The 14,779-nt window shown below is 41.9% G+C and overlaps 1 protein-coding gene across 1 annotated transcript in view; it reads left to right on the top strand.

Moving 5' to 3' along the window:
* Window positions 1–14,779, top strand: part of Hhat (hedgehog acyltransferase) — a gene marked incomplete in the record, with an annotated part of 314,509 nt that overhangs the window by 17,183 nt on the left and 282,547 nt on the right. The window contains 1 exon segment of the mRNA XM_013504483.1: window positions 12,369–12,436. Coding sequence (XP_013359937.1) covers window positions 12,369–12,436 — 68 coding nt within the window.

Here is a 14,779-nt window from a genome sequence, read left to right as displayed (position 1 = left end):
GGTGTTATATCAAAAAAATCATCACCTTACCAGTATCATCTAGATTTTCTCCTATTTTATCTTCTAGATGTTTTTATAATTTTCCATTTCACATGTTTTATGTTTAGACCTACTTCTGTTTTAAGTAATTCTGTGAAGGATATAAAGTCCACCAGGATTTTTTAATCCTATAAAATGTGTCAGGATTTTATAAAAATGTGTATGTCCATTTGTCCCAGCATCATTTATTGAAGATTATCTTTCTTCCATGATATTGCTTCTGCTCTTTTCTCAAGTCAGTTGACTGATTGTCTTTATGTGAGCTTTTTTGGGGGCTGTTTCTTCTGTCACAGTGACCCATCTGTTCTTTCACCAGTGGCCACATTGTTTTTATTACCATACCTTATAGTAAGTCTTGAAGTCAGGCTGTGAGTGCTGTCTTCTGACTTTGTTCTTCTTTGATATTGTGTGACTGTTCTAGCTTGCTTCCCTCTCTGTATGAACTTTACAGTCAATTTGTTAATGTCCACAAAATAATTTAATGGGGTTTTGATTACGATCACATGGAATCTGTAGATTAAGTTGGGAAGAGCTGACATCTTGACAAACCGAGTCTTCTTCAGTACTCAGTGTTGAGTAAAGACATGTGGTGTCTATTTAGTTGTTCTTTGACTTTTTGTGTGTGTGAGAGTTTATTAGTTTTCTTTATATTGACCTTGTACATATTTGGTTAGATTTATACCTAAGTATCTTGTTTTTTAGAGTAATAATTAAATGGTATGATCCTCTTAATTTCAACTTCTGTTTATTCATTGGTAGTATATAGAAAATTAGGTGATTTCTACACCCTATAACCTTGCTTTATAATTGCTTCTTAGGAGTTATTTGGTGGTTCTTTCAGGTGTCTTACATACATGACCCTGTGTACACAAAGACAGTCTGTCTGTCTTTCTCTGAAGCAGGGTCTCACTATGTAGTTCAGGCTGGCCTTGAACTCATAGCAATCCTCCTGCCTCAGCCTCCCAAGTTCTGACATTATAAGCGTGCGCCACCACACCCAGCAAAGACAGTTTTATTTCTTCATTCTCATTCTGCATGCTTTTGGTTTCCTGTTTGCTCTTTCTTCTTTCTTTTTTAAAAACTTTTTTTTATTTCATTGCATTAATTATGACTGCTGGTATAATATTGAAAAGAAGTTGGGAGAGGGAATACCCATGCTTTGCCCCTGATTTTACTGGGAAAGCTTCTAGTTTCTCACTATTGAGTTTGTTAGCTATAGGTTTTTGCTTGTTTGTTTGCTTTTTTACAAATACTTTTTATCTGGTTAAGGATTTTCTCTCAATTCCTGAATGTCTTGAGTGCTTGCATGAAGGGTATACAGGATTCTTTGGGAAACAGTCAATAGGATACATAGAGGTATAGATACAAAAAGAGATTTTTCTATGAGGAATTGGCTCATGCAATTATGGAGGCTGGGAAGGGCCCACGATCTGCCATCTGCAAGCCAGATACCTTGGATACCCAGTGGTGTAATTAGTCCAAGTCTGAAGACTGAGAACATGGCAGCTGATGGTGTAAATCCAGTCCTAGGGCAGGATAAGATGAGGTGAGATGCCCGGCTCATGCAGTGAGGCAGGAGAAAGGAGGGATTTCTTCCTTCTCCCACCTTAGGTTCTATTCAGGCCCTCAGAGGATTGGATGTCTCCCCGGCCCCCCATATCGGGAAGAACAATCCACTGTGCTCCTTCTGCAGACTTAAACAGTAATCTTGTCCAGAGACTCCCTCACTAATTTAATCTAATTTAATCTGGTCCAGTTGAGCTGATATATAAAAGTAGCCATCACAGCATGTAGGATTTTGTCAAATACTTGTTCTGCATCTGTTGATTGTTTGCTTTTTTCTTATTTAGCCTGTCAGTATGATGGATCACATTATTGACTATGTGTTCTGCAAGAGTTTGTTTTTACTGTACCTGAAAGAGTGGACTTAGCTGCAGCTCTTTGTTTCCACGCTGTCAAGTGGGACTGCTGTCATCGGAGGCTCAGCGGAGCGCAAGCATCCAAGATGGCTCACGTGCATGGCTGGCAGTCAGCTGAGAGCTCAGCCAGAGGCTATCTACTGGGGCACTGTGGTTTCCTCTAAGAGACTTCTCCAGGTGGCTTATGTTTCTCCTAACAGGCAGCTGTATTCCAAGAAGGAGTATCGCAGGTGTGCTAGAACAGAAGCAGATTTGTTAACACCCAGCCTGTGAAGTTGCATAGGGAGTTTGCCTCATTTTTTGGTCGAAGCAAACCACAGGCCAGTGTAGGTCCAGAGAGAGGAGAGTGCATTCTGCAGTGGGCACAACCACACACATCCATAGGAGAGAAGGGCCTGATGCTGGCCAGCTTTGGAATCTGTACCACAGGGTGTCACATTTCTCTTCCAGGAAAGGACACTGAAGGTGAAAAATGTCCCTTGTCTAAGATCACACAGCTGAAAAGTAATACAGCTGATGTTTAAACCTAGGCTTGCCCAACTACAGACCTGATACTTTTGCTTTTTTGCCACTCATAGCAATTGATGTTTTCCTAAAGCAGCTTATTTGAAAGAGGAAGCTCTTTTGTCTATTGTTATTGATTTATGTATTAATGATGTACATATCTTATTTGTGCAGTGCTGGGGACAGGGCGGCTGTACCAGTGAACCACATCCTCTGGCCTCTTCTGTATTCTACTATTAAACTGTAACCCAAGGGCTGGGGATATAGCTCAGTGGCATAAGTGCCTGCCTGGCAAGTGCAAAGTCGTGAGTTTGATCCCCAGTTCCACAAAAAATAAAAAATAAAAAATAAATAAAATTTAGGGGCTGGAGATTTAGCTCAGCAGCAAAGCGCCTGCCTGGCAAGCGCAAGGTCATGAGTTCGGTTCCTGGTACCGGAGAAAAACCAAAAAACCAAAACCAAAAACAAAAACAAAAAAAACCTGTAACCCAAAACAACTTTATTCCAAGAGAACAAATAATTTTATTTTTTCCTGGGCTGTGGTAGCTGCTGGAATGGCCAGCATCTCTGTGGATAGCAGCTCACATGGTCCAGAAGCTGTTGCATTTTTGCTTTTATACTGATCTTGCCCTAACCTGCATTTTCTTTTACCCCAATGCTTTTCCCTTCTCAGGGCCAAGCTGTCTCTCTGGCCACTCCCAAGACACTTCTTCTTCTAATCCTTTTTGCAGGTTCAATTCATGCAAGCTAGGTCCTGGCCTTGCCCAGGTTGCTTAACTGTGGGACGCTGATCCTTTTGGGTTCCATGACTCACTTTCCAAGTGGAGAAAAAGTGCCACTCACCTTCTTATAGAAGTAGGTCACTGGGAAAACGGGCTCTTCTGTGAACTCTCTGGGGACATTTATAGTATTTGGAGCAAACACAATACCTAGAACATACAGAGACTTCAAAGGTACTGAAATGAAATGCCTCTAAGGGGTATCTGCACTGCTGTTTTCTCTTGGCACAGGGCAGGCATCTTGCCCGCTGCTCCTTCCATCCTCAGCGGCAGGGTTTCCTGGCCATGTGGATGGGCAGACTGACCTTCACAGCTTTAGTCGAATGGCATCTCTTGACTCATCTCCAGCTGAAGCTGAACAGAACACCCCTCTTTCCCCACGTCCACCAAGCACAGAGCCTCCCAGGTCATGTGGAAACACTGGGGGGAGGTGGTCATCTTGTCCCAGTGGCCTTCAGTGTCCTGGCAGTCCACGGCTAGTCCACGGCTGCTGCGTTAGGTCTGTGCCTCTTGTCTCTTTTCACCTGGAACACGAGGAAAGACGGGGTGGACCATGAAACTCAGGGCTTGCATAGTGAGCCTGGAGAGACTGAATAGCTCTGCAGGGTCATCAGCTTGTGTGGCCATGTCAGTTTAATGCAATCCTTGAAACAAAAACAGAATTGACAGTGAAAACCGTTGGTCATCTGTATAAACATCTGAGAGGGGAATCCTGTGACTACCATTTCAATTTACTACTGGTTCCTGTTTAAATAGTCTATTTATTCTTGTACTCATTTGGGCAGTTTGTAGCTTTTTAGGCATCTATACATTTTATGTAGTATTTCAATTTGATTTGTATAATATATACTACTCTTATTTACATTTCTTGTGGTTTCTTTAGTTGTCCTTTCCTGTGTGTGTGTGTGTGTGTGTGTGTGTGTGTGTGTGTTTCTAAAATATTTTACCCTTACTACTTGCCTCTCCCTCCTGCTTGGCTCCCCAACCCCTACCTTATTGTCTGTATTTTTCGTACCTTCTCCCTCATTCCCTCTCCTGTTCTGTCTTGCCAGTTCTTCCTCCTGTTTACGTACAGATTTTTTTCTTCAATCACCTGAATTATGGAAAGAGATGTCGTTAGTCTTTTCAGCTTTTGATTTTGTTAATTTCTTAGTCGTTTCTTTTTGTTCTTAACTCATTAGTTTCTGCCCTTTTTACTGTTTCCTTCAGTTTGGTCTGTTCCTTTTCATTCCAACTTTATAGTTGGATGCTTAGCCCATTTATTTTGCTTAGAAAGTATTGGTATGGTTGTATTGTATCTGGTGGTTTTTCTCAGAAGAGGGATTATAGAGAGAAACCATGCAGACTTTTCTCAGGTTCTTGGTAGACAGACCCAGCCTGCTTTCCAGCTGTGCTGATGAACACTTCTGTAAGAGGCTGTCTGTCCTGTGGGAGTGGAGGATTCTTTAATCTGTCTCAGGAGTATTTGTTTTTGGTTTTTGTTTTTTTCCGATACCAGGAATCAAACTCATGACCTTGCACTTGCCAGGCAGGTGCTGTGCTGCTGAGCTAAATCCCCAGCCCTGTCTCAGGAGTATTTGATATGTGATGTGTAATGAAGAGTTAAAATAATTTTTTCTCAAGTAGTTAACTAAAAATTATTTGTAAAGGCATTTCCTTGATTATTAAATTCTTTAACTCCAGACTATTTGGGAGCTATCTTATCAGTTTCATTGCCTCTTAAATCAGTTTTTATGTTAACATTGCACTATTTTGTTTTTACCTTATAAAATGTTTAGGTCTCTGGAGTACTTTTTCTTAAATTTTCAGTTCTTTCTTAGCTATTCTTTCAGGTTTATTTTTCTGGATATGTCTTTAATATTGACAAGTCCCAAAAACATCTCATTAGGGTTGTTATTATTATTATTATTATTATTATTATTATTATTATTATTATTATTTTGGTCTTTTGGAGATAGGGTCTCACCAGCAGTTCAGGCTGGTCTTGAACTCACTTTGTAGCTCAGGCTGGCCTTGAATTCTCAACGATCCTCCTGCCTCAGCCTTCTAAGTGCTGGGATTACAGGCATGTGCCACCACACCTGGCCTCATTAGGGTTTTAATTAGAATTACAGTAAACCTTGAAACTGTAAATAATTGATTTTTAAAAATAATATATCTTTCCTTCCAGGAACATGGTATTTTTTTTTCCTGTATATAATCAGTCTTCTTTTATTTTCTTTAATAAGGTGTATGGTCTTCTTCATACTAGATCCTACTAAAATTCTTGTTAAGATTATTTCTGAGTCTCTTTTCTCCTTTTATGATTGAGCTATTTTCAAATTATGTTTCCTATGTTTTCTAGCTGATTCTTTCTGGTTTATAGTAAAGGTATTTATTTTAGTTTATCTATTTTATACTTCAAAAGTTTACTGAATTCTATTCAATTTAGTTATTTGATTTTCCTGGTTGATCTGTTGAAGTACTACATCCACAACTAACAGTGGTTTTTTGCCTTTATCAATTTTTTTCTTTGCTATGACTTTTAGAAAATTAGAATAGTTGGATGTTATCCTGTTTTAATTCTTGTTTTAATGGACATCCTTGTATTGCTTTTATCATTAGTTAAAAACTGTACAAGTTTTATTATTTTTTAAATAGCATGTTAAGGAATGCTAACCTCTTTTAAAATTTATAACAATCATTGGATTTTATCCATTTTAAAAGCTTCTTCAAATGATTACTTGGTTTTTGTTTTTGACCTATTAATATGATATTTTAAAATAATTACATTTCAGTAACAACACACACCTGCTATTGATACTGTGGGTGATTGTGTCCCAGATGGGCTTCTAGGTTCTTGCGTGCAACGAAGAATTGGATGTGACACACAACAGTAAAGAAAAAGCAGCAGAGTTTTAATTTGGTGACACAACCACTCAGAGTAAGCAGGCTCATGCAGGTAGAAAGGAACATGGCATGTGCGCTTCAGGGTGTTGGGTTTAAAAAATGAAAATGTTGTGCTGTACCTAGGGCACGCCCTGTTGGGTCTTTCAGTGTGATGGGCAATGTGATCGACAGGGTGCTGGTCATGTCGGGTGTGTATACTGTGCATGTCCTTTCCCATAATTCACTGTGTTTTAATTGGATGTTGTCTTAGTTACTTTTCTCTGGTTGCTGAGACAAAATACCCAACGCCCAAAATTAAGGAAGGAAAGGTTTGTTTAGCTTAGTTTGTGGAGGTTTCAGTCCATACTTGGCTGGCTCCGAGGCAGAAGACAGCAAAGCAACAAGAGCAAAGAGGGGAATGGCAGCTGAACAGCAATGCAACCAGAGCAAAAAGGAGAATTGTGGCAAGCAGCCTCTTTCCCTCCCTTACATCGTAAACAGGCTACCCTCACCTAAGGGGCGTGTAGCTCTCACATAATCTCCATGCCCTCTTCTTCCACAGGCTCAGGATGTATACAAAGTAAACACCCTGGCTTCCTGCTGAGTCAATTAGCCAAACCTCTAGACTCCCCAAGTTGACACAGTGTATCAACCATAACAGATGTATAATTGAGATGCTGTCCATATGCATGAACCTTCAATGAGCTCCAAGTGAAGAAAGGTTACAAAGGTCATGGAAGAGGCTGTGGCACACATGTGTGTTATTTCTACCACCAGGTAGTAGGTCTAGGACAAAGATTAGGGGAACTGATTCCTGGGTTCTGGTGAGTATAGGGGACTGACTGGTCTATCAGCCCCAGCCGTACTGCTGTGGAGATGGTAATTTTGAATACACTGCTTTTCCCCAATTTATGGGGGGTTTTTGATTGTTTTTTGAGACAGAGTCTTGCTATGTAATTCAGGCTGGCCTTGAGCTCACTATGTAATGCAGGCTGGCCTCAAACTTGAGGCAATTTTCCTGCCTCAGCCTTCGGAGTACTGGGATTACAGGCATATGCCACTCTGCTTGGCAACTTTTCCCCAAGGTTTTTTTTAAAAAATTTAATTCTCAGTGAGATTGGCTGGCTGTAGTTTTATTCCCAGATTCCAAAGCAGCACTCTGCTCCTTTATATAATAAAGGGGGAAGCTTCCTTTCCTTAACATTGTGGAACCCGTGTATGAAATGTCTAAAACCATCAAAGCTTGGTATCTTTGACTTGTAAATTTGTATAGGCAAGAAATCTCTTTGGTAGGAGATTTATTAACAATTTCCCAATATGTTTTAGGGAATTGGTATAGATTTTTATCCTTATTTAGTCAGATTGAGCAATTTACATTTTTTCTTGTCACGGAGATTTCCAACTGTAGTAACATACATTTGTAGATTATATTCTTATAATGTCTCAATAATGCATGTGTCTCATTTACCATCTTAAATTTATCAAAGATTTGTCTATTTAGTAGGTTTATCCCTTTTTCCAAAAAGCAAGTTTTTAGGTTTATTTACAAAAGCTACCATTTTTCCGTGTTTTGGTCCCAAGAATCCAACTCAGGATCTTGCCCCTGCCAGGCAGATTCTGTGCCACTGAGCTGTAGCCTGGCATTTGTCTGTTTTTTGGTTGATTATTTCTAGTAAACAGCAGCCACCCAAGGCCTCCTAAGTTCTCCAGCACCTGCCTCACCCTGTGTGGTAGCTGTCTTCTTGAAAAGTTGTGTGTCAGTGGCATCTTTACAAATGGAGTTGTGCTTTTCACTGATTGTGTTTTCACTTCACAAGTTTTTATTTTCATATCTTTAATCTTCAGTGATCTACAGTTAACTGTTTAAAAATAATGTCTCCAGCACCAGGGAGCCGTGATATTTAAATTGTCTTACTTCTTTAATGCAAAGTACTGTGCTTATTTACTTGCACCCCGATTTATTTGTTTTTATGTAGTAGGTATCCGCTAAGTGGGATATAGCTATGTGCAGTGGAAGACATTTGCCTTCTGCTGTCCCCCGTCCCTGCACACTTGTGGACTTTATTACTACTAACCTCTCTTTATGAGCAAAGGACACAGCAGCTCATTTATAGATGAATTCTTTCTTTTCCAGTGCTTGTGCCGCATGCTGACTGCTCACAGGATGTGGGATTTGCTAGCCAAGAGGAACATTGTCCTACTTACTTTTATAATAGAGGAATTTGGTTGCAAGATGGCTGGTGATTCTGGAGAGCCTGGTCTTGGGTGGGGATACAAAGGTAACTGGCCTTGCCTTGGAGACTAGGTGAGCAGGCTGGCCATGGTGGGGTAGGGGTGGGGGGTCCCCAGGGGCCCTTAAGCTAAGAAGGCTTTGTGAAAAGCCCATGAGCTTTGTCCTACAGGAGCCAACCCTGGTGGTCAGTTGTGATGGGATTGCGGTTTCGTCATACATTTAAGAGTGGCTTTTATTATTTTTGCCCTGTTGCTTGTTACTAATTCCTCCCCACCCCCAAATTTTCCTCCTTTCTATCCTTTGGTTTAATGATGGTGAACCTTTTAGAGACCAAGTACCAAACTGCAACCCAGAACCCACTTATTTATCACAAAGTGCCAGTACTGCACTTAAGCATTTAGTTTAGAAAAAACAACTCATACATTAGCATCTTTTGTCTTAAAAGAAAAACACTATAAGACATGTGCTGTAAGTGTTCCACCTCTGCTGGTTCTTTGTAATTAGGACATCTCAGGAGTTTTTTGATTACATGTGAAACTTACATTAACTAAATTTGTGTCATGGGTCTTTTTATTAGGGGAGCCTCAGCCTCGACCCTAAGGAAAGGTGGAAGACAGATGCTTTAATCCCTGTGTAGAGCAGTGCTGGCTTCCAGAGACTCTGCTTCCTAATTTTAATATCCCTCTCTTGAGGGCCTTGGAGCAGGACATAGGCTGGAGAGCACTGGAAAGCAAACCTTCGTGAGGACCCCTCCCATTCTACTCCCTTCTGCTCAGGACGCTGCTCCACGCTGGGCCCCACACAGGACGTGCACAGAGCTCTCGTTACTCTCTTGGCTGAGAGTTTCCATCCACCTCTCCCAGGAACAGAAGGGTTCCCATGCAGATGGCACCCTTGGAGGCCTGCCTAGAGATCGCAGAATTCCTTCGGTGAGCAGCCCTATTTGGGAGGTTTGCAGGCCATTTATACAGTTTATTGTTTTGTATCCTGTTTGCATATCTGATTTACTTTTGCTTGGGTTGTTTATACATCACATTTTCATGCTTTGAGTTAAAACTGGAAGAGATGGAGTCCCTAAGCCTCAGGTGTCACGGAAAACCAGTACCTTATTACTTCTCTTCTGAATGGTAATCTGCTTATGAATATTTGAGAGTTACTTACCATTAAATTCCCTTATCCTAAGAAACCCATCTTTTCTGGTCCCCCTCCCTATTCTCATTTTTTGCCACAGTGCACTGTATCCACTGGCTTCCTAGGGAAATAAAGAACCAGTAGGAGCTGATTGAAATTTTTCAAATGCATAGAAACAGCAGGACATGTACATAGTGATTGGGTGTACTCGTCCCTGACAGCGGCTCCTGTCAAACTAGGGTGTGTGTGTGTTTCTTCCTGATTAATGTCTTCTAATTACCCCCTCCCAGAATTAATTTCCCATCAAAATGTTGAGGGTGAAAGCCCTAGATTAGTTGGGGGTTTTAAGTAAACGGTTTACCACCACACTGGCAGGGATTAAAATGCAAATCCTTTTGCTCAGTAGGTAGAATGGGCATTTGATGTACGCTTTTGTTGGTGGGGAAGAATCAACAGCTGACTAGTAATCAGGACTCATCAGTGGAAATGGCTTCATTTCTATGCACTCGGGCAGTTCTCTTGGTGTGATGAATTTTGGTCTGTGGAGCCCGGGTGAGAGAAGGAGCTTGCTCTGTCTCACAGTCCACCCTGTGTAGTATGGGGAGGATCCCAGGCTTAGAGGCTTCTGTGGGTTGCAGCCGCCTCCCCTGTGGCTTGCCTGCATTTGAGTTAGGATGAAAATTCCAGTCCTGCCCATGGGTGAAGACAGAGACACCCACACAGGAAGAGTCGACTGAGAGGTTCTGAGGGCTGTTGCTTTTCAAGGGAAGATCTCGGTGGCTGCAGATTTTCAGCCTCTGCTTTCTTAGATCAGTTGACTACATTCTATGGTTGTGAATTTTCAGCTAATTTAAGACAGTCTGAAAGCAGTGACTTCCAAAGCAGTCATGGATGGAGTTAAATTGTAACTTAAAATTGGTGTCATACATATAGCATTTGTTGGTGACAAGAAAGCAGACAGGGTAGTCGAAAAAAAGAGGGAGGAGTTTTGGTCCAGCGCAATGCTGACCAGCACTATAGCCAGTAGCTACCCATGACCCATGAGCACTTGCAATGTCTGTAAAAACGCCCTGTGCATTGGATTATAAAGAATTAGTATGGAAACGGCAGTATAAAATAACTCATTAGCATGTGTTGTCCATTCCATCTTGGAATAATATTTTGGATATTTAAAAAGTGTAAAATCAATTTTACCTACTTTTTCTTACCTTTTTGCTGTTAGAAACTTTAAAATTATAAATGTGGCTTATAGAGCAGTTCCATTAGGCAGTGCTGGGTAGGGTTTCATCCTGCTCTTCCTGTCTGCACAGGAGAATTTTTCCTGCTAGGTGAAGGAAAATGGTACTGAACTGTGTTTTTAGGCTCTGGATACTTCTGGCTGAATATTTGCCGTGGTGGAAGCTGTAAGGAGGCAGCAAGCAAATTCTTCCCACTAGAGGGAGATATGTTCCAGGTTCAGGAAGTCTGGGGTTAGCATGTCAGCTTCACTGGTTATGAATACAATCTTTTTTAAAAAAGAAAAACAAGCTCAAGTTTTTGCTCAGTTTCCCTTATGTATAATTTCAGTGTCTCCGGAGGTTTCACTCTGTGATTGTGAGGCCAGGACAAGAAGGAGGCGGCAGAGGTTTTCTGCCTTCCCACTAATGAATCCAGAGGTTGTGGTAACTTGTCATTTGTTTGCAGACTGTTTCTGTGGACTTAAGTCTGTGAACAAGGCAGCACGCACGTGCACATGCACGTGCACATGCACAGACACAGACACAGACAAGGTAGCCTTGTGTGCAGCTGTAAGAGAGAGGACCAGTGCCCCGCTGCAGTCACAGTCCTTCCTGTGTGGCATGCAGGATGCAGTGGCTGGAGCTCCTGGGTTGTGCCGTGGGACTGGGCAGCGGTGCAGTACCTTGTCCATTCTCTTCTGCCTGGGAGCAGTATTGCCTAGGGCTGGAGCAGGTGCTGGCGTTCCCATCTAGTATGCATCAGTTTCCCTGTTGAGCCTCCTCTGAAACTAGCATTGTTTCATGCTCATGTTTTAGTGAAACACTTGTTCCTGCTTGCTTTCTGGGCAGTTTTCACCCTCCCATTATGAATGTACTCTTTTGAACGTCCTTTGTTAGCCTTTCCTTTTGCTAATCTATGTACTTTGTCCCTTTTGAAGGGATCTTGGCCATCCTGGTGGCTTTGTCACTACCCTGGTACGGTGTCTTTATCTCCAGTTTAAGATATTTTTTGACCTCCATCCACACTACTTAACTACCGGACATCACAGACCTAAACATTAGCCTGTCTACATGCTTTCCTTCCCATAACAAGGGACGCCGCAGCACAGTTGTAGTTTCTTGTTATTTGCATCTCTTCCCCCATGTCCAGTAAAAGCCATGCCAGCCTTGTTCTGTTTTGTTTCTAGTGGCTCATAGTGGACCTGGTTCCGTACACCCTCAAGAAATAGTTGAAGGTTTTGTGGTATTTTTTGTTTTGAACCAGTTCTGTTGTTTACTTATAAATGTTCATATTACCCTAATGATTCTATTTTATTATTCTGCATTCTATTGTATAATGCAGTCACAGTTTCGATATTCTGTAGCATGGTCTGTGTAAAAATCTTTCATTTGTTCACTTGTCCCTCTCAGTGGTTCCCTGTGTTGGGTGCTTTCATACCTTGACCCTTTCTTTTTGTGGCCCTTATTACATGTCAAAAAGGTCATTTTTCTCAGCCCCATTGTGTACTCAGGTCATAGAAAGCTTGGAAGAGGTTGAAGAGCCTGACAAGTTTCCTGCCTGTACTTAGTTCACTGGCTGCTTTTCCAGGGTGTATTTGGATTTCTTTTAGTGTTTCTGCTGTATAACCAACCTGATCTGATTTAGATTTGTGACTAATGAGACTGTTTTTCTTGTTAGAACATGAAGAGGAGCTGGACCAAGAATTTGAGCTGGAGACGGACACTTTATTTGGAGGATTAAAGAAGGTACAAGGTGGATAAACAATAAACCTTCTCAGTTCCCAAACTGACACCAAGTCTGGGGGTGTAGCTTAGTGGTAAACCACTGGCCTAGCCTGTCTGTGCAAAGCCTTGGGTTTGATCGCCAGCACTGCCAGCAGCAGAAACAAAAAAACAACTGATTCCAATAGTTTATATCTTTGTTGTGTTTGGGTTTGACCCAGAGAGTGCATTGTTCAGAAAGTAAGCATATTTTCTGTTGCAAAGGTGTGGGTGTGCTATATAGGATAAAGCATTCCCCACAGGCTTTGTTTCCTTGTCCCCTGTCTGTTTTTAAGGCACCAAAAATTAGATTATGTTACCTTATTGTTAGCACAATTTTCATTTTGATCGATTTCAGGAAGTCCTTTGTGGACCTAGCCATATCTGTTAAGATCAAGCGAGCTGTAGCATGACCTCTTCACCAGCTCTTGGCTATGGTAGGAATGCCTGCTCTGTGCCTGCTGTCCACGCTGCTGTAGTGCATGCTGAGAACTCCTGGCCCTGCTGTAGCAGTAGTTGGCACATCTGTCTGCTAATACAGCTCATTTTGCTGCCTCAGTAGGAGGCAGGGTGGCTGTTGTTCAGTGTAGGCCTTGTGCCCTTCTGATGTAGTAGGTCATGCTTCTGTGTCAGAGGATGTTGTAGGTAGGTTCCAGACTCTCCTCTTCCAGTAGAGAGAGGCTAGACCACTTTCTCTCCCACTGGAAACCCTTTTCCTGGGATTCTTTCCAGTCTTTTTCTGTCTGTTCTCTGGGACCTCATTGCAGTCATTTCTTGGATAATGGAAGGTGTAGGGTCCAGCTCATGGTCCAGGGTTCAGGTCGAAGCTAGTTATGAAGTTCTTTCAGTATGTTTTTAAAACAATGTCAAAGCGTTGATTTTTACTACTTTTACTATAAGTAGGTACTGTATCAGGTATATTACAAATTCATTCAGCTTTTGTGGGCTGGCCTGGGACATAAAATAGTGCTTAAAGGTCCGAACATCCTATCTTTCCAGTGAAATTTGGAAGAGAATTAATTTCCAAATTGGGCACTGCATGTACTGGTACTTTTCAACCTTGCAAGTTGGAGATTTTGTTTAGAATTGTAACAAATGTACTTCAGTTACCCTGTCTGCTTCTGCAGCTCTGGCTCTGTACAGAAGGGCTGTATTAGCTGGAGGGCCCATGCGTGAGACTAGGAGGATTGTCCTGCCTTGTGTGGGTGCCTTTTTGTTTTTGTTATTGCTCTACCTACTGGATATTTCTATGAAAAGTTAGACATGAACTGAATTTGCATTCACAGGATCCATTTCTAGATGTCTCTTAGTTCCAAAAGCCCTTTTTAGGATCATTAGTAGCAATGTAAGTTGAGTAGACCTGTGCCCACTTCAAAGATGAGGAAACATGGAAATTGGAGATGTGACAGATGGCTTTGTGAGTGTTTTTGATTTATTCTTTAGAAGCATAACACTATTGGATCTCCCATAACAACCAAAAAAGACCAATTTTCCAATTCAGAGTCATATAATCTGGACATTTCAGGTACTGAATTGTTTGCTGGGGCAAACATAAGCTTATCTATTTTACAGCAAGAGACCTTTAACTGAAGAGACACTATTGTGAGGCAGCATGAAAAATGGACTAGGCCCTGAGATGTTTTAGAGCCACTACGGGTCTCATTGTCAGGAGCAGGCTCAGCCCACTGGTATGTTGTTTCTTCTAGAGCATGGGGCTTTGTCTTTACAAACCTCTAATCCCACCCCTCCATCAGTCTAGCTGCTGGACACCCTGCTAAGGCTGCCGCGCCTGGGGGCGTGACTTCTTCTATGTATTCTCCATGACAGTTCTGTCACAGGGCTCTCTGGGGGGAGGGAGCTGACGTTCAGGCCAACCCTGCCTTTGCAGAAAAGTGCACAAAGCACAGAGATGCCCAAGAACTGCACCATTTGTTATGCTGACAAATCTTGGTCTGTCTGTCCTTCTGTCCATCTGACCATTCAGCCATCTACTCGGTGCTCAGTACCTGGCATGTGGGCTGGGTGATTCAGAGTCCTGGGATTTAGAGAAAAAATGCTGCATCCTCAAGGATAGGCAGTAGAGGAGGGAATTGACACAGTGATCTTAGGTTCTGGACACGCTTTGCTGAATGGGTCCCTTCATGGAGGCTGTAACAGAGGGCAAGCAAATGCCACTCTGGTCCACATTCTAATCAAAGGAAGATTCTGGCTGTGAATGGAACAGAAATCATGACGTGGGGGAAAGCTTGGGTTATCTGACTAGCCCACTCTTGAATAGTGCTAAACCTTGGCACTGCTGACATGTGGAACCCATGAGCATTTGTTGTG

This window comes from Chinchilla lanigera, unplaced genomic scaffold (genome assembly GCF_000276665.1).
Source record: "Chinchilla lanigera isolate Chin_1 unplaced genomic scaffold, ChiLan1.0 scaffold00088, whole genome shotgun sequence".
Lineage (NCBI taxonomy): Eukaryota > Metazoa > Chordata > Mammalia > Rodentia > Chinchillidae > Chinchilla > Chinchilla lanigera.
This window is presented reverse-complemented; position numbering and strand designations above follow the sequence as displayed.